Raw genomic sequence first — 25,237 nt, 5'->3', positions numbered from 1 at the left:
CAAATGGTTGGTAACTGGAGGCTCCGTCTTTCTTTGTTACCATACTAGCCACAGATGATCTATTTCAGACCATTTCCCCATCCCCCCTGAATGAGCCAGCAAATCAAAACACTTATAGCTTCAACAACTGCAGAGGCAGAACTAGCAACATGGAGAACTTGGTTTTGAATATCTGGGCAAATCGTAGAATGTCTGTGGTGTCACTCACACAGCCCAGGGACAGTAGCTGAAGCTCCCAGACCGAGGACTGGGGAGTCGAATGCCTTCATTACCCCAAGAAGTCCCTCTGGAAGCAAAGCAAGCAGGCCTCACTTCACAGCACCAACATCAAGTAGAAATGTTAAGAGAACTCTGGGGTTATTTGGCGGAGGGGAACTGAGGGAATTTATTTCTGGCTGTTATTCCTTGGTTGAGGTGCCAGGACAGAGCGGCCCTGGCGAATCAAAGACGGCTATTAGACAGCTGCTCTCATTAGAGAACATGCATTCCGCTCTGTTTTTTTAATCATCTTACACTTCAACATAAATTATTTGCTCCGGGAAGATTTTTGAAGTCTAGATGCTAAACCAATACTGTAACGCCGATATTCCCAGAACAAGTATATTTTAGGAGCGCGGACTCAAACCTGACTCAAGCTTGTGGGCCGCCTCGAAGAAAAAAAGGAAAAAAGAAAGAAAGAAAAAAAAAACGTGGGAAGTGGAGTAAACAATTTTATCTGAAAAAAAGAGGGTTTGGGGGGCCGGGGGGGGGGGGGGGGGGGAGGGGGTTGCGAATGGTTTGTTCTTATCAAGCCTCTCTCCAGTGGGTGAGAGATCTTTTAAATAAGTGAATGTGACTGGGGTTTTCGATTAGCGCCTCTCCGCAAGTTGAATCTTATAAACCTCTGCCGCGTTTGTCAGATAGCTGGGAGCTGGAGCAACAGCGGGTTGAATTCAGTGGGAGAAAAAGACTATAAAGCCTATAGTATGGGGAGAGGAGAGGAGGGCAGGGCTTCCTTTTGGTAGCAGAAACAGTGATACACTATCTGTGTGCAGCCACGCCGTTAATCACTCTCTAACTCCCTGGGTGAAAACTCAAGGCTCTGGTCTAATCCCCAAATCTCTGTGGGCCTTGGCCTTAAAGTCTCTGTGCTCTGACAGAGACAGTGAGAAAGGGAGAGAGAGACAGAGAGAGAGAGAAACTTATTTTAAACTAAGGAAGGACTTGACTTTTCCCATGATACACTTCCCCTCAAGGGGAGAGGCCAGCGTGGCAGCTCGACTGGATTGAAAATTTTCTGATCCTTAGAGCTATTGTAGCATCCCCCCCACCACCCTGTAATAAATAGGTCCTGGTAAGACGTAAAACCCCTGCAAATTTCCCCCAAAACCCGGTGTCGGCTTAGCACTTTTCACAGCTTTTGGTGACTGCTTATGCAAAGAATGGGCTACATCTTGTTCTTTGATCACTGGGCCATGTCTTTGCTCTCTGGGGTATTCATGTGTGAGTTTGTTTGTGTGCATTTGTGTATGAGTAAGAGTGAGTGTACTTGTATGTGTGCATGTGTATATGTGTGCTCATGTTAGTGCATGTGTGTTTCTGTGTGTGAGGACTGTATGTGTGTATGTGTGTGTTTGTCCACACATGCAGATTGTGTGCATTTATGTGTGAGTAGAAGTGAGTGGGTACTTGTATGTGTGCATGTGCATATGTGTGTGTGGGCTGGTGTTAGGCGTGTGTCTATGTGTGTGTGTATGTATGTGTGTGTGTTTGTGTGTGTATCTGTGTGTATTGGTTTGTGTATGTGTGCCCATGTGAGTGCATGTGTATTTCTGTGTGTGTGTTTGTCCACCCATATCCCTGTGTGTGTGTATGCACCGTGTATGAGTAGAGCTTGAAAGAAGAGTGTGATAGAGCCTTGATTTGTGCCACAGCCGCAGGTGTTACATCTTTTATCTTGACCAAGCACAGAGCGCCCTGCTTTTCCTCATGTTTGAAAACATTGGCATTCATGTGCCCCATACTGCTAACTCGGTAAGCCCCAGTCTTTGAGCCTGGCTCAGTGGGCCAGCATTGGGCCTGGGGAGTGAAGCGCACTACTTCTATACAGAGTTACTTGAGTGGAAAATCTAGTTGTGGCGGGGCTATTTCACCTGAATGGCAGTAAAGCCCTGGCATTAGCGTCAGTCAGGCATTAGACTCTGTGGGGAGCAGAGGAGAGGGGATCAGAGTGAATGGCTGGAACCTTCCCAGCATGCCCTGCACTGCCAGGCCAAGTTCAGCCTGTTTCCTCCTGCCTGCTGAGCCCGCTGCAATATTTTTTTTTTTCTCCGCTGCTCCATCTCATCATCTCTGATAAGCGTTTAAAGATACATGAGCCACCAGAGACTACCAGCAGGGCAGTCTCAGAGAGGCCCTGTGTCCCACAGGAGACGGGAGCGAGGAGGGCAAGGAGATCAAGTTCTTGCCATCAGCAGATTATCACTTCACAAAGCCAGAAAAAAACTGATGGGAAGACTTTTATGCTGCAATTTTGAAGAAAGAACTAGCTGGCTGGGTGTACTGTAATGTATTTCGCTATAATTACGGTCATTTTGCTCATTACAGTCATACTGACTTCATTAGTGAGTATCTCCATCTCCACAGTCTGCGTCTGACATTGTCTTTAGTGCCTGCTAATGACTGTGTGTCAGATTGCAGGCTGTTGCATGGCTGGTGGGTGTGGCCTAAGCCCATGGCTCCAATGCATGGGGATGGAAGCAGCACAGTGCGTTCCCTGGAAGTGGGAAGTACTTTGCAGCAGCCGGATTCTCAGAAAAGACGACGGCAGCTATTTTACAGACACGAGTGCAGACAGACGGCCAGTCCAATAGCTGTCTCAGACACCAGTCATCAGACTGTCGGCTCTTTGACAGGGGTCAGGGATCAATGGTATTTTCTGGATCACTGGGTATCTCAGATGAGCTTCGCTGACCACCCATGCTTGACCAGGGGTACTGTGAGATACCGCTTTGTGACAACCGGTCCGCTTTTAAGAATTTTACTTTCCACATCTGTGCAATCTGCGCGACAGATTTAAAAAAAAAAAAAAGGAAAGAAAAAATCATACTCCTAGCTGGCGATCTGCAATGCAAATCCCCCAGCACCCAGAACTTTGAATGTGACGATCTTTGCTTTTTTCAGTGTCTATTTTTTTTTTCCTGTTTCTGTGCCACCGGAGGGAGTTTCTCGGTGAGCAGCTGAGGTGGCTACACGTCCCTGCCGGCGTCTCTGAGACGTCCGTCTCGCTGGCTGCCACCTGAGGGAGACAGGACGCTGACAGGCCATGCCGGCTCTAGCTGGCAGATGGGCCACTTGGTGTCCTGGCTGTCTGGGAGCATCCTGCCTCGTCTGGGGCACAGGCCCGGGCCCGAGCCTTCCTGGGGTGACATGACTGACAGCTTCCAGGGGGACTGCTGGGAGGCGACATCCTCGAAAGCCCACCCACTCCCCCCGCCCCTCCCCTCCCTCTCCCCGCCCCCACACTGCCTGTGATTGTCGGTTTTTAAAAAGAATTTCTTGACATAAACCATGAATAAAGAATGAACTGGCGCATTAATTTTTAAATGTTTTATTTTTTAATGCCGAACAAAAGTCCTCAGATATTCATAATTTAAATTACAGTTTCCACATTTCAGATAGCTGGTTTCTGTTGAGCCTGTGAACGAGGTTCAGACACATTGGGGCAATGATGAAAACCAGATCCAAAATAGTTTTTACACTTGGGCCTCTTATTGTAAATGTGAAGTGGGTAAATTATTGAGGTGGTGTCCTAAGAGTGTTGTATAATTTATTATAAAAACAGAGCAGCTATACAATAAATGAGCTATTCTGCTGAGGAGCACCCCTGTGTCCTCTGTACCGATGTCTTTGAGGTGACTTTAAAAGACTTTAAAAACAGAGCCGGTTTATTATATAAGATTTGGAATATTGAGCCTTGGAAAGCCCTATCTGCTCTTTCATGTTCTCTCCTTTTTTCTTTCTTTTTATCTCTTTTAAACTTGCCTTCATACCGCACGACTTGGGCAGAGATACTCTCGCCATCACTCCGTTTCCATGTCATGGGTCTGGATTGCCAAAAAGCACGTTAAGCCAAACTGTAATCCTCTGAAACGGTTAGTAATCTTCGTAAATGTGAAAAGAAACAGAATATATGTGTGTATATGAACAAGGCCTATCAAGTGTTTACACGTATTGGACTATTTCATGTATTAAGTAATTAAGCCTCTTTTTTTGGCCATTGGTGTTAATTGCTTATAGTCGATTGGTCTCGACATGTTTGTTCCCAGCATGATCCAAAATTCCTCCAGTATGGATTCGGGTCACGTCATCGGAGCATCCATCATAACCACGGCAAGCCTGAGACATGCATTGAGCTATATGGATGCGTTGAATAGATTACAGTGTTTGGCCGGGCCTCTCCGCACAATGGCAATTGCGGCAATGCATTCAGACAGGTCCACGCGGCCCCTGACTGTTGCTACCAGACACGCCACGGAGCCACTCACCAGGCTATAGGCCTCATGTTCTTCGCATGCAATTCCATGCAGCGCTCTGAAAAAAAAAGAGCAGTCCATGCCAACCAGATCCTTTTTTAAATGTCTTGGGTACTTCACCTTCACCCAAGAGTGGGAGGGTGATTATGCACTGGACTGGAAGGTGCCTTTATTGCTCAGACGGCAATATTTGGAAATGTTTCCCTCGGTCTCCCCCCTGCAACAGTGTCCATTGAGCTCCATTTCAGTAATTGAGTTCCTTGAAAAAAATACATAAATAAATACATAAATAAATAAATAAATAAATAAATAAGCCTCGCCCCGCTGGCATCAAAGAGAGTGGGTTGAGCTTCGCCCGGGGTTCGCCCAGTTCGGTCCCCTGGAGGGGGGATTGATTCCCCACCTGAGAGCAGACCGAAAAAATCAAACGGCTCGATCCTGCTGATCCTCCCTCAGTCCCTTCCGCCCCTGAGTGAAGAGGCTGGGAATTTGAGTGGAATCTCTTTCGTAAATCGCGTTGGTATCTTATGCAGTTTCCAAGGCAGGCCTGATTCAAAGAGCTAAGAGTTGAGCATTTGATGTGCTTGTCCAGTCAAGGCTTGGACTGAATTTGAGCTTCTGAGGAGAGTCAATAAGCACTAAAACACTGCGCCACTGGGGAGTATGCTCATTTGGATACACCAGGCGCAGAGCAAGTGAGAGGCCCGCACCAGCTTAATTCCTGAATGCTTGGCATGGCCAACTGAATACATTCCCTGGGGTGATTTTAGAAGTAACCTGTAAACCTAAGTACAGCTTAAAGTTATATAAAAACCAGAGGTCCTTCTAGAACATGGGACTTGCATTCTTGTGTGTGTTGATACCCTCAGCTGATGCACTAAATCATTAAGGCAGAAATAACACATTTCAGGCTTCCGGTGGAGGTAAATAGGGCTCTTCTTAAAGACTGGCTTTCACGTTTGTTTATTTGATTACTCATTTTATGGTAATTGCCAAATGACACCGCATATGTCATTTCAAAAGACATCCTGTCATAGTAATAGTGAAATGACATATTGCTATTGTATGTTGCTGTATTATTAACTGAAATAGTCCATGTCAGGCTTCCAGTAGAAATAAAAGGAGAGTCCGCCCTTAAGACTGGCTTTCATGTTTGTTTATTTGATTACTCATTTTATGGTAATCGCCACATGACACCGCTGATGTCATCCGATAAGACATCCTGTCATAGCAGCTGACTAGCAGTTAAGAACCAAACCAATGCCAGCATAGGGCAGGATAACTGCCTTGGGCTGTGTGTTGAAATGCCAAAAAGGTTGTGTGAGAGAATTTGTATGCAGTTTAGGACATGATCTAAACAGAGGAAGTAAGATCACCTCGTCTTGTGTTGTACCTTGGTGCTTAGGCGTGGAAAGGTCAAGGGTAGAGCGCCCTTTGAGAGAGGGAAAAAAAAAAGTTTTGTGTCGTCCTCAACATGATGAATAGAAATGAATCATTTCTCGTTTGTAACCTTTTTAATGAGCCAGCGTTTGAATCTGAATACCAACACCATCATCAGTAATAATGAGATACCCTTTGATAGCAACTTCAATCCCTCCTTAAGTGACAAACCAGACACCACAATGCAGGGCTCTGAGGTTAACAAATGCAGTTCTCATAAGGAGCGGGTGCTGATCACCTTCATTAACTGTGACTGTGGTTCAGCAGAAATACAGAATCTCCTCCGCGCAGCTCAGAATTGCTCTAATTGAGTTTCTGTGTTGCACTGGCTGGAAGGGATTGCTCACCCGCGAGCAGCTGCAGTCTTGGTACTTAGACGGCGGAGCAACGTTTCCAGTTAGACACGAGAGGGTCGCAGTGGGTTTCACCCCTGCACTTAAACGGGAGAGCCGCGGGGTCCCAGACAGCGCGGAGAGACCGCAGCCTGTACTCTCGCTGACAGGCCCACATCCGAGTTGATGGGCAGCATGTGCTGGTGCGATCCCGTGGACGGGTCCCCCAGCGAGGAGGAAGCGCTTCTCGGGAACCAGGGCTGTGCTCGCCACGTGGAGGCCACCCGCCCGGTCACGTGTGGGGGTGGCACGCTCCGCTCTGAAGGCGGCTGAGGCGGTTGACACCGCTGCGTTTGGCCAACCGCCCGGACGAATTTCCAGCCATCGCAGGGGACAGGAGGAGAAGGGGTGAGGGCAACGGAGGGAGCTACGGCTGAAGCTCGCAGGAAGGGGGGGGTTGTTCTGGCAGACGGGGGCAGTAAATGGGATGCCGCTGCGATGTCTGACCCCTCTGACAGGGCGTCGCACTCTCCGCCGCGGGAGGCAAAGCGGAGACAGAGTGCGTTCGCACCATCCCAGTGGTCAGCCAGCTGCCTCGTCTGCTCCAACTGGACCATCGATTATCGCCACGAGGGGTGACCCCCCTCGCAGCAAAACGCCGTCACGTGATGCTGCCGCTGTGACCTCGGAGGGCGTTCTCCGCCAGTGGTGCCTTAAAATAACACAAAGCCCCACTGAAAAACACCAGCCCAGGCACCGCCAATAATAGTCACTGTATTGTCCAGCGTCACGAATAAAATAATTGTGACTCCATTGGTTGCTAAAGCCAGTCCTGAGGAAGTCTTTGGCCCTCTTTATTTTTTTGTTGTTGATGTTGTTGTTGTTGTTGCGCTATTACAAGACTCCCAGTGCTGTACTTCTGTGGAGGCTTTTTTTTCCAATAGAAATTTACACCACTCTCAAATGTGCTAGCGCGCCGCGGATTTCGTTTTCCCCCCTGCATTGTTTCAGCAGCAATCGCTCCAGCAGTGAGAGCACCCGCTGCAGAGATGGGCAGGAGGGCCGCTCAGATTGTCCGGCGGGGAGGCCAGCGAGCGGAGGCCGCGCAAGAGGGGAAAATCATTCCCGCCGAAAATGCTTTCAGGCTGTGCGGTGGCGGGGGCTTTCATGGGCCGATGCCCCCGGTGCGTTTTATTGAGTGGGGATTCGTGTCCACAAACAGCCGCAGGGCCCTCAATCAGATCTCAGGCACTCAGACGGAAAACATCGCCAAGATGGAGGCTCTGTCTCTCAGCTGTGAAATTGTTATTGTATTAGTATTCATTTTATGTCGTGCTCACCCGAGTTATTTTTGGGCCTCCGCGCCGCCCGTGCTGTTGTTTTTGTGATTATTGCCGCTGTTTTCCATAGCATGTTTTCTCCGATGGATGTAGCGCACCTTGTATTTATTTGAGTTTCGATTTGCTATATTGGTTACGACTGTAGGAATATGTCTTAATTTGCAGATGTGTTTTAAACCAGAGGGCTCTTTTTATATAAATATAGAGGGAGCTGGCGGCTGAAAATAAGATTATGGATGGGACTCTACAGTAAAACCGGAAAGTTAAATGAAAGAAAACCTCAATGATCCGAGAGATATGTCGGCAGTGGGGGGGGATGTCCTCACTAACACAAATGTTAGCATGAAATCAGCAGAACAGAGAAAATGTAATGGCTGGGCATAGCATGGTTTCTCCCTATCTGCTGCCCTCCCTTCCTCTCCCTCTCTCTCTCTCTCTCTCTTCATCAGCAGTGAAAAATGGCGCTTAATTAACTGTGTGCCTGCAGGAAGCTGGCTGTGTGGAGAGAAAAGTGGGCCAGTCTATAAGATCATTAATTAGAATGTGCCATGCTTCAGTCCAGTAGCTCCCAGGGACCAGATGGAAGGCTGCGTTTCCCATCTCTGGCAACGGGGGGCATTTTGTTTCCACCGCCGCACCCCTCCCTCCAACCCCCACCCCCCCACCGGGCAGGCCAGTGTTCCTCAGGTCCTACCTCTCGCCGCACTGCGGCCCTGGACGCCACCAGAATAACCAAAATATAATCAAGGCCGTCTCTCTGAAAAGGGGCCCTCTGCCACCCCACTGTCACAGCCATTACAGACTTTTGTGTGCAGGCCCCAGTCCCTAAACAAGTGGCAGAATAGTCTGTGAGGCCCTGTTTACACCCTGGGGGCATGCGTGGGGGCATGTGTGCTCCCTGGGCACACACAGCAGACCCTACCAGCCCGTCTGCTGTCTTGGAGGATATTTACAGGGGCCGTGCTGCGGGGCCGTGGGTAATCTGAAAGTCCTCGCCCTGTATGTGGGTCCTCAGTCCTCACTGTGTGAACCGGCTGGAGAGCCAGCATGCTGCTTTGTCCTCCTCTGTCTCTTTCTCCCTCTCCTCTGGAGGAATTCCATTGCGCTGCTCCTGAAGAAGAGAGACAAAAGCTTGATATGAAAACTTAATTACACCCCCCCACCACTACCACCAAAACCACCCCCAGCCCTAAAATGCATGTCCCCAGAACAATAATGAGATATACATCGTTGAGTAGTTAATTGGGCGTGAAAAAGAGTCTCGGCTTTTTTTTTTTTCCCTTTTTTACGCTGTGGCAGGGAAACCACTGCGTCAGCGGGTGTGAGGGTAGCGAGCGCCCACAATTACATGGGACCGGCGTGTGGTGTTTGGATGTCACAGCGCCTAAAACCATGATAGCAAAGAGGGGACACTGAAAATGGTGCCCCTTAACAAGGTGCCGATCCCCACCCCCTCACCCTCCCCTTGTGTCGTTCCCTGGGGGGTCTGCCGGACTTTATAACCTGAGGTAGGGTTTGTGCCTGATCCTGGATCAGCTGCCTGATTTCTGCCCAGTGCGCTTATTTAGAATCCATTTAACCTGAGGTCACACTGTTGGCGAGAGTATGTGCCTGATCCTGGATCAGCTGCCTGGCTTCTGCCCAGTGCACTTATTTAGAGGCCAGGTGCCACAGCGATTGTTCTGCTCAGCTCATCCTTTGGGCATCATTCAGTCCCCTTCAGAGTTAGCGTTTTCTGTAGATACCTTTAGCGCCCATAGGTCAGGACAGGTCAGATGAGTTGAGAAGTTTTGCCCAGTCCATTCTCACCATGGTGGGTTGGAGCGGCCTCCATCTTGTTCCTGCAGTTCCTCTTCGGGCCTGTTACTGCGGGAAGCAAAGGCTTCTACCGCTGGGCTTTAGAGACGCTCTCTGTCTGTTTCATCTCTGTTTGCAGACACCGAAATGTGCTGCAATGATTCTGTCCTGTCACCCTTGCATTGCACTGCTGTGTCCACACACGCACACCAGCGGATTGATTAAGTGCCCTGCGGACCCACGCCGCTCAGTACATCTTGTGCTTTGCTTTCCGCACCAGCTAAAGTCCTTTGCAAAGAAAAATTGCCAATTTTGGCACCACAGAGAACTACGGGTGAAATCAGATCTATGTCCCTTGTTTGAGCGCAGCAACACACGCTCAAGGATGATTTCAATATAGTGTCATTCTTGCCACGTATATGTAGTTCACATGCAACACAGTGGTTTTAAATGACTGTATATCGAATCGAGGAGAAAAAAAATGGTTCTGCAATTTTTTTTTTTTCATTTCGCATAACAATCCATGACATCTTCTGTATTGATATTCAAATTAGAACAGAGCTTTGGACAGACTTAGATTAAATTCACCAGCTATTTATACATGGTCCATATAATATCCAGCATTTTGCCTCATCGCCTCTCAGGCTTAAAGGGATTAGAGAGGCATAAACAAACACGTGTACAGCATGTGGTTTCTGTAGCTCTTTTGTATTCTTTATCTCCCCTCACAAATAATGATCTCTGAGATCATCAGGGGGGCTGGTGGCGGGGGGATGGTTACACGGAAAAAGGGGAAAAAAGCCTTTCAGTGGATACTGTCTTGTAAAGCCAGTCATGTAGAGGTTAGGGAACCATCTAGTGCTCCCAGATGGCCTTGTTATTCGCGTCTCGACATGAGGCGAGGAGCCATTCCCCATGTTCTCCGAGCACTTTGAGAAAGTTTGATTCTCGCTACTTCTGACTGGAAAGAGCATGTTTGTATTCCATTAGGGTGGCCGCATGCTGCGGTGAGGGGAGTGGGGAGGCTTGGCACGGAGGGTTGTGTGTGTTGGGGGGGGGGGGGCAACCTCCATGGCTGGGTGCATGCCCATCTGGCAGAGGTCTACTGGGAAGTGTAGTGCCATTGTATTGCCACGGTCGCCATGGTCACACGGACTGAGGCTGCAGTCGGCAGAGAACCACCTTGAGAGGAAGTGAGTTGGGCAGGGAGCCTGACCAATCAGCTCTTTGAGAACTCTGAGGCGACCCGTCCCCGGGCTTTGCTTGCCAGCAGCAGCGGCCTCCAAAGCCGTTTGTAGTTGCACTAACGAGGTGTCCTGGCGGCACCCGTGGTTTTTATGGACAGGTGTTAAGGGGTCGGAAACTGACGAGGGGTTGGACAGGGTCGTCCATGGCGGCGTGACTTTGGGAAACACGCCTGACCCCCGTCACACAGCAGAGAAATCAAGGGCTAAAGGCCTTTCGCCACCTAAGCCACCGGGCACGCTGCCAGGCCCCGGATAAGGCTGGCCGAAGATACGGCCGTCTGGCTGGCAGTTCTTTCCCTGAACCGTGCCGGTGACACAGCGACCGGCCTAATTACAGCGGCACCCTGACTCCATTGCCACAGCGAGCAGCACGCGGTGAGCAGTGAGCACAGTTAGCCTCGCCGTCTGGGTAGCCCTGCCGCGGCTCGCGCTGCGCATAGCGTGCTGTCCCCTCTCCCCGCTGCCACATGTCACGGTTGTCATGGGTTACAGCCATATCACTGTTTGTCATGGCCCCAGTCGTGACACTTTCCATTTCATCCCCGCAGTTTAAAAGCATTACCCGCTGAGCCGTGCGCCCGCCTGACATTTATATGCATTTACATATGTGCGCTCATGTTTATTGTGTGCTCAGTCACTCAGAGCGCCGGCTGCAAGTCTGTGGTCATCACATTGCATTATTAAAGGTTGGTTAAATGCGCAGACGCATGTATGCACGGGTGGCCGTGCCGTGCGTGAGGTTTTCATGTTTGGCTATCGCGTCTGCAGCATGGCGCATCGCGTGTGGAATTTGCATGTGTCTTTACATACATGGTGTCTGCTGCAGAATCAAAGTCTTTTTCTGAGTTGATTTTTGCAGGCGGCAGTTTCTTCTGGTCCTGTCTCACTGGCATTAATGTTGAGATGAAGAGGGGGGTGGGGGGGTGCTGGACTGTAATGGAGCACAATGGGGCATGACGGCTGTGTGGGGTTGCTGAGTCCCATCACTGCTTCACTCGCAAAAGCCTGCGTTTCATCCACAGTGCCGCGGCTACCCCTGCATCGCCAGCAACCATCAGCCCACTGTAGATCTGAACCTGAAGCGTATGAGACAAATTCACTGGGACTAGCTGTCAGTAGATTCTCCATCCTCCCCTGCCTCTCTCTCTCTGTATCTCTCTCACTCTCTCACTCTCTTGCTCTCTCTCGCTCCCTCGCTCTCGCCTTCTCTCTCCCTGGCTGTTTGTGTCTTCTGTTGACAACTTCCAAAGCTATTGGCATGAGAAGGAAGGAAAGGGGAAAGCAGCGGCTCCTTCCTCCGTGCTCTTAGATGTGAGCTTTTCTCTTATTTACTGTTGTCTCCCGGTTGCGAGAGACGCGGAGAACAGCGCTCACTGCGGGCCAGGGAAAACAGAAACCGTTCAGCAGACATCTCTGTTTGAGTCGAGATCTCCCCTCTCCTTGTCTGATCTTCAGAAAACTTTTGAGGGAATTTACAGTGCCTATCAGACAGTGTTTCCCGTAAAAAAGAAAAAAAAAAGAAAAAGAAAAAAACATGCCGGAGAGAAGGCGCTGGTGTGTTTTACAGAAATGTCATTTTTCTCGTACAAAAGAGTCCTTGGGCTAAGTGACAAAGACTCAGTCTGCTGCTGCGAGCGAAGGAGCCTAACAGCCAGTATAATGGGCTGGAGTCAAAGCTGCCTTTTTGTGGAACTGTTTCACTGGAGTTGTGATTAGCCTGTTTGTAAGGAGGCAACGTTTTGGGAGTGTGGTTACAGCGACCGAATAATGAACGCGTAAACAGCGCTCTGGAAAGTAATGGATTTGTCATAGTGTGTTACATTGAGGAGATGGCGACCAGGGTTACGACTCGCTGGGAAAAGCATGCGCGTGAGCAAGCCCCTGACGTTGCCAGGTCACCGCGGTCCCCGGGCTGCCTGGGAGATGGAATACAGACGTCCCCACAGCTCTGCGACTGCGCTGTGTGTCAACTAGACGCACGTTGGGCTAGACGGTCCGCCCACTCGGGGGCGAATACAGCCAGTCTGTTCACCATAAGTGGGTAGAATTCCACCTGCATTCTCTGATAATTCATTTAATCTGTTTGCTTGAGCAGATGCCATCTAAAGAGCCTATGACATTTGTTCAATCTAAATTTCCCTCCTGCTCCTTCTACACCTGTGACGGGTAAAGCCGTTTGTGAGGGGCCATATTCTTACCATTATCAGGGCCCACTGGTGATTGATATACACCGTGAGCTGCTGGTAAGTGAACTTGCAAGTAAATTGAGAGCTGAGGCAAACTGAGAACCAAAAGACCTTGTGGCCCTCCACAGCTGTTACTGCCTACCTCTGTGCTTCCAGACCCCATCCTTGTACAAGCTTGACCCCTGACCCTGCTGTCTCTGTGTTACAGGAGACGACTGGTACCTGTGCCGGCTGACCCTCAGCGTGCCCGGCACGTCGGACCTGCAGTGGGCCATGTTCCCCTTCCCCTACCTGGCGGCGGTGGCGCCGGACGCGGCCCCGGGCTCCGTTGTGTACCGGCTCTCAGCCCGGGATGGCGCCGGGACCCTAGGGGCAGCCCAGTTCCTGCTGCTGGAGGGTAAGCATCCGGCCGTCGCCCCCGATCGGCCGAGACAGTTCCGCCGGGCCTGAGAGAACTCCCCGCGCCGGCCCTGCATTCACCAGGAAGCTGTCTCTTCAATTAGCAGCGTAATGCGCACGGATCTCTGATTCGATTGTATAGGAAGGGGGGAAGGAGAGGGAGATGAGCTGCAATATGACAGAACAGAGCGGGGATTCTTCAGATGATGATAAATACCACATGTATGCATCAGACGAAAATATCATGCCGTTCTCCCAGAATCAGAATGGTAATGCGCTGTCGAAAAGGGAAAAAAAAAAACAACAATACCGTGACAATGGTAATTATTTGAACATCTGGCGCACGCCGACGAAAATAAATATTACTACCTCGCTAAGAGAGTATATTGATTTTGTTTTTGTGCTGCATTTCAATTACAGTCAGGATGTGACAAGTGTAGAGTATGTGAAATGGCTTGGCACGGCGCTAATCGCTCCCCCGGGATTTCCTGTCTGATTTAGAGTAATTTGGGAGCCGTGAGTGGGCGGGTGGGTTTGCGCGCCTGCCGGTGCCCAGCCAGAACCGAGCGGGGGGAAACAGCCCTGAGACGGAATCCGCTCGCTCGCGCCTTATTGGAGCACTCCGCATTAACGACACCTCTAATTATCGTGTGACAGCTGCGGACGGGGGCCTCGGTTTCGAGGGGGGAATTTAATGTTTCATTTTTAATAACCTGTGACAGTATTGTTTAACGGCGCTGTCTCCTCGCTGAAGGTTTAAAGGGATTACGCGCCACTTCGTGGAATCTGACGCTCTTATCGGTCGGGGGAGCCTCAGATCGTGTCTCTCCCCCCCCATTAAAAAAATATCTTACAAATATTAATATTACTCTGATGTCAAACTCCAACCCTGTTTATTAGCAGTCTGATTTGAGAGCATAACAATGTCGCGGACCCACTTTTCGACAGGAGACCTCTGTGCTCTGTGAAATGACAGAAATTGCAACCGCTTTCACCATTTTCAGCAAAATAATAGACAGCTATACCGGTATATCCTAGTTTCAGCTGTCTGTCTGGAGACAGTGATGGCCAGCAAAAAAGGGTCTAGTTAGTGGCAAGCTATACAGAAGAGATTAGTTAATGCTGGATAGTCAGGGAGGGACATGTTAGTGATTAACAGTAATGGAGTTAGTCGTCGGTACAGAAGAACCATGGAGTTTTTTAGGGTGTCGGTGGAGAGGACTCTAATTAGAGGTGAGTAGGTAGAGACAAGGCTGTTGTACTTGCCGGGTTTTAAAGAAGAGTCTAATTAGCGGCAATGAGATGGATGTGGGACTGCAGTACAGGCGGTAATGGAGGAAGGGGATAGACTGGGCTGAGTGACTGGCCTGTGTGGGTCTGGAGGAGTCTGCCGAGTGTCTCCAGCGGGAAGCAGCTGTGTACCTCCTTTGCTCTGTTGCTGCGCCTCCGGTGACAAGGGATAAAATGACCCGACTCACTGACTTCTTCCTCCGCTCAGCAGGATCTTACCCACTAATGCACGCAGACACACACACACACACACACACACACACACACAGGAGCAGCTGTCAGATGGATGCTGTAGCCTCCCAAACTACACATACACACAGACCACAGTCCCCCCCCCTTCCCTGTACCAGCCTGAATAAATCCTCTGGGGAAGGAGGGGGGGGGGGGGGGGGCGTTGAGCTGACCAAGAAGAGATTGTTGAGCCTCACCAGCGAAAACAGATTGATTCGAATTCTGGTTCGTATATCAGAGGTTAAGGACATAATTTTGCCAAACCGCTGTTTGAAATGTCCTGTTTCCATGTTCAAAACTGCACATTTAAACTTTAAATTCTTTCCTCTATGTTTTATTCATGGACAGAGGCTTCAGGGAGAGGGTTCAAGTTCTTGTATTTTACAGCTAGGGCTTGTGTTTGCAGCTCTTTAAACAGGCACTAAACAGTCCTATTTCCATGTTGTTCTCTCCCTTATTCACCATGCAAATGAAGTGCACCAAATACTCTCAGGGGCAGAGAGCTCTCCCATTGGTTGCTCAGTTTCTATTAGTTAAACATCACCGTGCTACATTTCTTTGTTCCCAGGAAATGAAAGGATACCTGAGTTCTGAATCCCTGCATCCTGCCAAAGCATTTGGGGCTTTGTATGAGGCTTGAATGACATAGAGCTGGTCACAAAATTAATAAAGAGTTTCAAATGAGCTTGTTTTATTGTTTGCTAATACTAATAAAAGAAAATTATAATAGTTATAACAGTCTTTTTGGTGTGGATTCTGACTAAAAAAGGTGAGAAACAATTCATATATTTGTAAAAGCTGCAGCTGAATTGTGTTTGAATTGTACTCAGGTATCTCATGTTACAAGGTGTCTCACAGAGCTGAGATGATCCTGGCCTTTTGTTCCAGGTGGGGCGGAGCACTTTGAGGTGGACGGAAACTCTGGGGAGATCAGGACCACTGGCCGACCTCTGACCCCAAGCAAGGAGTACTTGCTGACAGTCCAGGCGGTGGACAAACAGGGCAGGAGGGGCAACCGCGCATCGGTGTCCATCCTGGCGGGACTCCGCCCCCCACAGTTCACCAACGCCTCCTACACAGTGTTTGTCCCTGAGAGCACGGGGGCAGGGCAAGCGTAAGTTCAGGAGCCAATGAGACAGAGGGGGCGGGCCAGGGGGGAGGGGATAGAAGCAGGTGGGCGGGTAGTGTCAGCAGCTGTTTGTCAGAGGAGAAGGAAATCGCTGTGTGAACGCGGCTGACTTGGCAGGATTACGCATAATCTGCTGCGTGAAGAGATGTGCCCTCCAGAGCAGCAGAGATGGGGGGTGAGCAAAGGGGAGTGGGGAGGGGGGTGGGGGAAGTGGAGGGGGGGAGGGTTGAGGGGGACGCAGATGCATCACTTTTGTCCCTGGGCTCCGAATTTGAAAGTGTGCAAATTCAAATATTTATTAAAAGAAACTTCTGGATAAACATCAAGAGCAGTGTCTGAACCTGTTGCCCCTGGGCTGTGGCACATTAAGCTGTGCTCCTTCTAATGCGTGGAGGAGGAGGCGGCTTAGCCAGGGATGAAATGTCTCACTGACGTGTTTAGCAGCAGAAAAAAAAGATGTGTTGCTGATCATTCCTCTGTATTAAGCAGTGGAATAATTGCTGGCCCTGCTCTGGATTGCCCCCACAGCCAGCCCCTGAGTTTTAACCATTGCCATTATTAATGTGAACCAATGTATGGATAGTTTACATCTATCCAATCTGAACATGATCTGATTCAACCCATTTGGTCTGTGTCTTCCTTGTTGTATAGTGTGGCAGTGGTGCAGGCCATCTCCTTCCAGCGTAAAAGTCTCTCTTACCTACTGCTGGTTAACCCCAGCAACCTCTTCAGCATCAACCAAGAGAGCGGCGCTATTAGTCTGACACGGGCCGTGGACTACGAGAGCGGGCACCATCTGCACCACCTGCAAGTGCGGGCGTCAGAGCCGGGCACAGGGCTAAGCAGCGTGGCAGAGGTAGGGGCACGCACCCACGGACGCTACGACCACACACTGCACACTACACACTCTGTATACATGCAGGCTGCACACTACACACTTGATGCGCACGCACACACATACACACACAAGCTCTAGCACGCACATATATGAGCATTGAAACGCACCCATCCATCATGACACTCATACACATGCACACACCCACACCTTTGCGTGTTCCTACACACAAGCACACACATTTGCATGCGGACACCTGCCAGGCCCAGCTGGCTGGCACACACTCTCTTTCTCTCTCTCTCCCTTTCACACACACACACACGCACACTCCGCAGCTCTCTCTCTCACCGAGCCCACCTCCGTTCTATTCCAGTCGGCTGCCCTGGCCACCAACCCCTGCGCCCGCTCCGCTGAGCTCGCTAATGACTGGCGGAGGCTGCGGCGAGGCGGTGGCCCGGCCGTCTCACCATCCAGCCCTCCGGATATTTATAGTGGCACTCCTTCACAACACAGCTGCACCCAGACAGGTTTTAATAGGTCTCCCGTAATGACTGTTTAAAGGCCCTGTAGTTTTACCCAGCTGTTGGGAGGATTTTGGTGTGCGCTGCATATGAGTAGCTCGCGCGTCTCGAGAGTCGCACAGGTTTAGTGTGTGTTATGCACGTAGTGGTCCGAGCTGGGAGGGCGCGTTCTCCCAAACGACGCAGCGGTGTGTTGGGAGAGTGTGTTGCAGCCGCCCGTGTCGAATCCGCTCGGATGGTTTGAATGAGGTGTGTGGGACAGGAGGGCCTTTTGCAATGTAAATAGGGTTGTTTCAACAGCAGTGTTGACGTTCCTCAGCAGTCCCTGTCTGAGTCCGCCTCTTTGGTTTTCTGTACTCAAATGTGTGCCAACAGCCCGCGGTGTTAAATGGAGGGAAAAGTCGAGCCATGTGCTCAAGTCTTTGCGGCGTCACTGGAGCCCTGTACGGTCGGCAGACCAACCTCTCTATTGGGCAAGAGCTGGGTGGAGGAGAGGAGTGTGGCCATTGTCAGCGGCACATGGCCGTCTCAAAGGTTCATGTCGTAGGAGCTAACCCCCCCCACCACATGTGCCTGCTCATGACATCTATAAACAAGGCCCCACCCCTTCTCATTCCCTCCACACTCCACTGATTGGGCCGTTAGCCCCCGTTGGCTCTAACAGAAAGCCCACTGCTCCCGGCCAATGGTGAGCAAGAAGTGACAGCGATCGATCGCCCGCCCTGAGCCTCTCATCATCTTCGAACATCTGTAGCTGCTGCTGCCTCTAACGTCCCTGAAAGCCATGCAGTGTGGGAGAGCAGCGGTCAGTCATTACGGGCTTGTGTAATGGTATTTCAAATGGCGCCCTTAGCGGGAAGTAAAACCCGGCTCGGTTGGTTGCACTGAGACCTTCCCGGGACTGTCCGCCTCTTAAGGGCTGTAAACTTCTCGCCCGCTTGGTTTGTACATCTAAACGCCTCCCCCCGGAGTCATTTTCGAATACTTTTAGTGGCTTTTTTCCAGAAGACCTGATTTCAAGCTCCACTTAGATATTAGTTATATGATAATTGCAAGGTAAGCTATTGCTATCATGGAGCGAACAACCCTTAGCGCCCTCTAAAAAGAAGGTGATTGCATGGAGAAAGTGGAGACAAGGAAAGACAAGGCAGAGGAATAACGAGATGGAGGGAAGGTTGGGAAGGGACGGGGGGGGGGGAGAGACACTGCTGGAGGAGTGACAGGTTAATGTGGCCTGTCTGTCACTCCGAGGGGCCCGAGTTTAAGTGAGGAACAGTGGCAGGCTTAACGCTCGGCCCTCTGCGTTTTTGCAGTCCTCAGTCGGCTGGGCGCATCCGTGTCACTGGCCGCCTGTCAGAGGGAACTTTTCCTCCCTCTTGGCATGGCTGTTCCTCAGCGATAAGCTGCGTCTGGGAGTCTCCCACCAGCATGGCTAAACTTTCCTCTTGGACGCGTCTCTCCCCCCAGCGCACGCCCCTCTCCTCTCCCCGCGGCTCGCCCTCAGATCCCCCCCCCCCCCCCCCCCCACCCACGCACTGCGCTGACAGCTGTCCAAATTCCGAGGGGCAAGGAGACAGAGAAAAGGAGAGAGGGAGTGAACGAGAGGGAGAGAGGGGAAGGGAAGGGGCTTGCTCTATGGAACGAGTGAACAAATGACAAGACGCGGGGTCCTGCTCGACCGCCGCCATGCTTGTTTGCGCTAACCGCGTCAGCGTGCCCCAGAAGACCATGCATGTCACTGATGCAGGAGAGGGGAGGCGGGGATCAGGCAGCCTGAGCCTCTCATCTCTCCCCGTTTCCTTCACAGAGTGAAACGATTTCTCCCATCCCGTTCCAGGTGGTGGTGCACATCAGCGACGAAAACGACTGCACCCCGGAGTTCATGCACTCCATCTACAGCCGGGACAACATTCCGGAGGCCACCCCGCCCGGGACGTCCCTGCTGCAAGGTGAGTGAGGGAGAGAACTTCAGAGAAGGGTGTCAGCGGCGTGGCACACGGGAGAGAGCAGAGGCGAGGGGTTTTTGGGACGTGGCCACCACTGGGTTTCCCTCCATGAACACAACTCCCACAAGAACCCAGCAGAACCCAGCTCCCCAAATACCCCCACCTCCAGCCCCTCTCCCTCTCCCCAAACCTGGGCTTCCTGCGGCGAAGGCAGGCGTCGCTGCGGGACGGTTCTGTTCCAGGGCGCCGAACCGCACGGGGGCCTGGAAACAGGCCGTAATTAAGAAATAATTCATTATAGCGGGGCCTTCTGGGTGGTAAATGGGTTGTAATCAAGGCACGCCTGTGGCTCCAGGCAGAAGAACTTTTGTTTTCTCACGATCATTTTAATCACTTCCACTGTGAAAACATGCTTTTCTGAAGTGCTCGCATCTCTCTCTCAGGCTGGTGCGCGAGAGCGCGCGTGCGTGACCAGAAACGCTTCTCTGTGTGCCTCTGCAGGAGCGCCTGAGCACGACTTTCATTTGCACCCGCACCTCTCCCCGTTGTAGCAGCGGCAGCGCTGGCAGGGCTTGGGGCTCTTATTGACATTTTGCGGCGGTCGCGGAGCCCTGATGAAAGGCACTGTAGTGGTCGCGCGCTCGATTAGAGGGTGAGAAGGCCGGAGAGGCCGGGATCTGACAGCGCTGACCCCTGGGTGAGATTATCGGGCCGATAGGGCCGGGGTGCGGACGGAGGCAGAGGAGAGGCTGACCTCCTCTAAACTGTGGCATTAATGGAATTGGGTCGGTTATCTGTGCGCCGGTGCGGGATGTGATCCTATCTGAGTAATTGAAAGTGTTTTACGTCTGTTCAAAAATGGATGATGTGTTGTGTTTTTTTTTTTTTTCTGAGAGCCCCTGCTCCTCTGGGGACTCGGCACACGCTCCTGGCTTTTAAAGAGATATCTGTACCCTTTTATATTTTATATATTGTAAATACACGCGCACACACACGCACTCATCTGAACAAGCACTACAGCTATCACAATTGTCTACTGCTTATTTTACGTGTTGTAAGAAGTTGCACACGTGTGCACGTGCATGTGTGTATGTTTGTGTGCGTGTGCACATGTGTGCGCATGTGTGTGTGTGCAAGTGTGTGTGTGTGTATATGCGTGTGTGCATGTATGTGTGTGTGTGTGTGTGTGTGTGCGTGCGTGCGTGCGTGCGTGCGTGCGTGCCTGTGTGTGCGTGCGTGCGCGTGCGTGCGTGCGTGCGTGTGTGTGTGTGTGTGTGCGTGCGTGTGCGTGTGTGTGTGTGTGTGTGTGCGTGTGTGTGTGTGTGTGTGTGTGTGTGTGTGTGTGTGTGTGTGTGTGTGTGTGTGTGTGTGCACACAAGCCTGAAAGGCTGTCCCTGGATGACCGTGTCAGTGTGTCTCGCAGGGTTAAGATGGCTTAGTGTTGAGCTGTCAGTGGAGAGCCTTGGCTCCAACTGGTGTTTGGTGCTACCAGGATGTGAAGCCACCCCTATGCGGGAACATGGACCAAAGATTAGTCCCCCCCTCAAGAGAGTCAGGGGTATTCCAATGCAAGTCAAGATGCTAGAGCGTTCTCAAACACTGGAGGGAAATCGCAATGATTAATGCACTTTAATTTATCTTTTATTCTGTGGGAGCAGTAGCCTTTCAAAAAAAAATTAAATAAAAAAGACCACTAATGATGAGGATGTTGCAAACGGGTGCTTGCTTTCTGAAGCAGATACACACATTTGAAATGCTGTCAGCTCTGCGTTATGCTGTTCCATTCACACAACATTTGCATATTTCCATGTAGACAAACACATTCCTCCTCTCAGCTAAGCAGTTTCTCTGGAAATACAATAGTGTAATACCAAGCCATTCTCTTGGCCTTCAGAGTTTGTGTTCAGGACATAGTTGCGGACAGCCAGCTGGAGTTGCTATTTACCTATCAAATGTGTTGCCAGTGTGGAAAAAAAACCCAGAAAAAATAACAACAACCAAAGCCACGGGGTTCAAGTCGTGACTGGAAAAAGAAGCAAGGGAAAAAGATTATTATTGCTATTTACCTTAAGTCTGGATTAGACCTTAAACCTTAACCATAAATCGGGTGCAGCGTTTAATACAAGCTAGTGGGGACTGATTTGAAAATGCACTCCAATTATCAAGAAAAAACTTCCAGAAAGGATTTAGCAGAGAAGCCCCCCCTCCCCCATCCTACCCACACACACACACACACACACACACACACACACACGCACCCTACCCCTCACCCTCCCAACGCCCTCCAAATACATTCAGCTCCTATGTTTAATTTAGTTTCCATTGCAACTCCAATTTTACAGCACATGCATTAAAAATGGTAATAGGTAGCCTGAAGTGATATTATATTACTCTGTATATTTTTAATGAACCTTCTGTTTGAATCCTATCCTTAAGCCCTCGTTGTACCCCCAACCACCCCCCCCCAACGCTTCTGCAACAAGTTCCTGCGCCGGGGTTCGAGGGGAGAGATGTGGGCAGCGCACCGCCACATCTGTGGGAACTGAACTAGATATTTGCCTTGGAGATTAGGGCCTTCATCTGCATGAACCAAATGACTGCACTGGCTGGGCCGAGTGACAGCTTGCCCGCGGTATAATGAAGCCGGGGGCCGCGCTCCATTCTGGCGCGTGCTCTGGCGCCCTGCCTAATGACAGCAAACCCTTCTTGAAGTTTTACTTTTGATCTGCGAGAGTCAACACCGGCTTCCTCGCCGGCCTCGCCAGATGGGCCCTTAAATTTATCAAATAAAGAATTGGCCTCCCAACATAGTTTTAATTAATATTGGCTCTTTTAACATGACAGAGTACTTAATTAAAAAAGCACTTACTGTACAAATCCGAGCGGCCCCTGCCGCGGACGAGGGGCAGCGGCCGGGAGAACGCTGGGGGAGGGGGGGGGGGGGGGGGCGCAGAGGGGAGAGGGGGGCGTGATAGCGTGGCCGGCCCTTCCGCTGGGACGCGCCGGGACATGCCGAGCACGACGATCGCTGCGCCCGTTGCCTGGGAGGGTGTTAGATCCGACTCGTTGAAAGTTCCACTCCTCAGAGTTGAAAATTTGCGAATTTGCGCTTAAAACCGCGGGCGTCCCTCCATCAGAAGGCCTCTCATCTCTGATGGCCTCTAATCTTATGAAAGTGCCATGCAGTATTTATCCTCCGTCAATAGCAGTACAGGGTTACTGTGGTGATGATTATTTACCTGTCGGAAAGGGGGGGTGTGACGGAGTGCTGTCACTACGGTTGAGTATGCGCTCTGACTGCCATACCAACGAGCCTGGCTCTTTGGCGTCGCGGTCAAAGTTGCATGTGTGGTACCCCGTAGACCCGGGTTCGAGGCCGGGTGGGGTGACTGCTCTCGCCCTTCGCTACAGGGGGTCAGTCAGATCTCTGCAGTAACTCCGCCTCCTCCTCCACCATCACCGCCACCACTGCTTCCGTCTCCACCCTCTGGCTCTAATCTCTCGCCTCTCCCTCTCTTCCCCACAGTCTTGGCCCGGGACTGTGACACGGGCCTGAACTCAGAGATCTCCTACTTCATCCAGAGCCTGGACTTCGACATCACGGCGCAGGGCGTGGTCAGCCCCAGCCAGCGGCTGGACTACGAGCGGCCCAACCACATGTACGAGTTCGTGGTGGTGGCTGTGGACAAGGGCAGCCCCCCACGGACCGGCACGGCCTCCGTCAGGATCCGCATGGCCAACGCCAACGACGAGGCACCCGTCTTCTCCCAGGCTGTGTGAGTACCCCCTCCCCCCCAAACTGGCCCCTCCGAGGGTCCGAGTGTGCGTCCTCTCTGCAGTCACCCTGTGCTCTGTTCGCCCGTCTGAGGGGGACACGGCATCTGATTTCTCAGAACTGGCATTCTGGTAGCCGTTTGCCGTCATTTGGCTTTCTCTGAGCAGGGACAGAAGGAGAAGGAGCCATTTGGACTAACGCTCAAAGAACCTGCTCAGAGAAATAATGTGGGAAGAGTTTTCTAAATAAGAAGGGTACAGCTGCTTATTCAAACGGCGGCAGATACCAACTGAAGATGGAGGGGCTATCCAAGAGCCACGTTTCCACAGAGGTGGAATTGCGTGGTCTTTTGTAGGAATTGTGGGAAGGGCTTCAGAGGTTTTTGGTGGGGGAACAGATGGTGGATTTGGGGATGTTCCGGCTGAGCGCAGTTCTCCCTTCTCTCTCTTTTTCTCCCCTCCCCTCCCGCACCCTGTCCCACAGCTATAAGACCTTCCTGTCTGAGGACGCGGGGCCGGACACGCTAGTGGCCATCGTCCACGCCAAGGACCCCGACGGAGACGCGGTGACATACGCCATCACTGGAGGGAATGAGGACAGCAACTTTGAGCTCGACAACCAGAAGGGTGACTTGGGGAGGGGACAGGGGGACGCAGGACACAGTAGGGTAGACACACACACACACACACACACACAGACACACATATGCACAGACACACACATATGCACGCAGACACACACACGCACACGCTCTCTTCTCTAGTTCCTCCTGATTCTGATTTTGCTGGGGTTGCTGTGGTAACCAAGATCAGGAGTAAAGCCCTGCGCTAGGCCTTGGGGAACAAAATCTTCAACAAGGACATATAAGCCTCAGTAAAGAGTGCTGTTCTCGCTCACAGACCTCACATCTCACCGCAAGCCCCATTGTCTAAGCCACGATTGCACCTCGCTTGTATGTGCACGAAACAAAAAAAAACACCTCTTTCCCTTGTTTGTTTGAAGCCTCCCCACTTGCAGCTGTTTAGGAGAATGCCTGTGTGCTTTTCACAGCCAAGGTCGTGTTCGCCTGCAATCTCTGGTTATCGTTTGTTTACAAGTGTGTCAGCCGGGGATGTAGAAAACACAGCCTTATGCTAAGATTCTCTCTGCCTTATCGGAGTCTCTGCACCAGTGCTCCCCCAACCAGCCTATTACAGGCCAACAAAACAGATGGCCCCTGGCTTCCTCACTGTTAAATTGTGAAAAGTTGTCACTTCAAAGACTTAGTGCCGTTTTATTTATTTTCCCCCCCTTTATTTATTTATTTCACCCGCGTTGCATGGGGAAATGCATCAAAGATGCCACAGCGCCACAGTGCCTGTTGTACCAGATTGTAAAGGATGTCGTATAAAGGCAAATATTTTTCCTTCATAGTAAACACTTTCCTTTGTGTGTGGTGTTTTTTTCCCTTTCTGACTCCATCTTCAGAAACAGGGACCCGACTCAATTTGGAACGTGGAGAATGTTTGAAATAGAGGCGATAAAGAGAGCCATGTGTTGGACTGAAGTGACAGCCAGACACTGGCCCTTGCTCGGGTGCCTACTGTATGTTTGAGTGTGTCTGTTCCCCCCCTCCAGGGATTATCAAGCTAAGGAAGAGCCCCCCTCCCAAACTGCGCGGGCCCCAGTACGTTCTCAACATCACAGCCACGGACGACAATGCCTCCGGAGGGCCACACCCCCTCAGCAGCTCCGCCCAGGTCATAGTGGGAATCAACGACATCAACAACAACAAGCCCATCTTCGAAGAGGTGAGGCATTAGGGGAGACCAGGGTGTTTTTTCACGCACACACACACACACACACACACACACACACACACACACACATACATTACCCACTGAATACTTGACATCAACATTTATAAATAACCAATAGATGACAAGGGGCACAGTAAAGAGGCAGTGCTAGTTGTGTGGTAGTGGTGCTTGCTTTGATGAGCTCTAGGCTTGGACTACAGTCACAGTATCAGTGAGAGAAGGGCAGGGATGGAGACAGCTGGTAGCCGAACATCTGAGCAGCTCTCAGTCCTGCTGGGAAAGACTACTGAGGCTGGATCTCAACCTGCGAGACTGCAGGCAGGAACGGCCAGAATTGCTGCTCTGCACCGGAGATGAATATTTCAGTGGGGAACGACCTAGAGGGGCTGCGAATGTGTCTGAAAAGGAGATGAGAGGTAAGTGTGCCCTAGAGGACCATGGCAAGGAACTGCTGGC

General features: G+C 50.9%; 1 protein-coding gene across 1 annotated transcript in view; it reads left to right on the top strand.

Moving 5' to 3' along the window:
• The window catches only part of si:dkey-22o22.2 (neural-cadherin), a 99,541-nt gene that overhangs the window by 35,976 nt on the left and 38,328 nt on the right, over nt 1-25,237 (top strand). The window contains exons 2-8 of the mRNA XM_036539861.1: nt 13,065-13,253; nt 15,665-15,890; nt 16,557-16,761; nt 19,099-19,210; nt 22,734-22,983; nt 23,466-23,608; nt 24,600-24,772. Of these exons, the coding sequence (XP_036395754.1) occupies nt 13,065-13,253; nt 15,665-15,890; nt 16,557-16,761; nt 19,099-19,210; nt 22,734-22,983; nt 23,466-23,608; nt 24,600-24,772 (1,298 nt within the window). The remainder of the gene's footprint in view (nt 1-13,064; nt 13,254-15,664; nt 15,891-16,556; nt 16,762-19,098; nt 19,211-22,733; nt 22,984-23,465; nt 23,609-24,599; nt 24,773-25,237) is intronic.

The sequence above is a fragment of the Megalops cyprinoides genome, chromosome 10 (assembly GCF_013368585.1).
Source record: "Megalops cyprinoides isolate fMegCyp1 chromosome 10, fMegCyp1.pri, whole genome shotgun sequence".
Classification (NCBI taxonomy): Eukaryota; Metazoa; Chordata; class Actinopteri; order Elopiformes; family Megalopidae; genus Megalops; species Megalops cyprinoides.
Note: the sequence above shows the minus strand (reverse complement) of the source record. Positions and strands in the feature narration are given on the sequence as shown.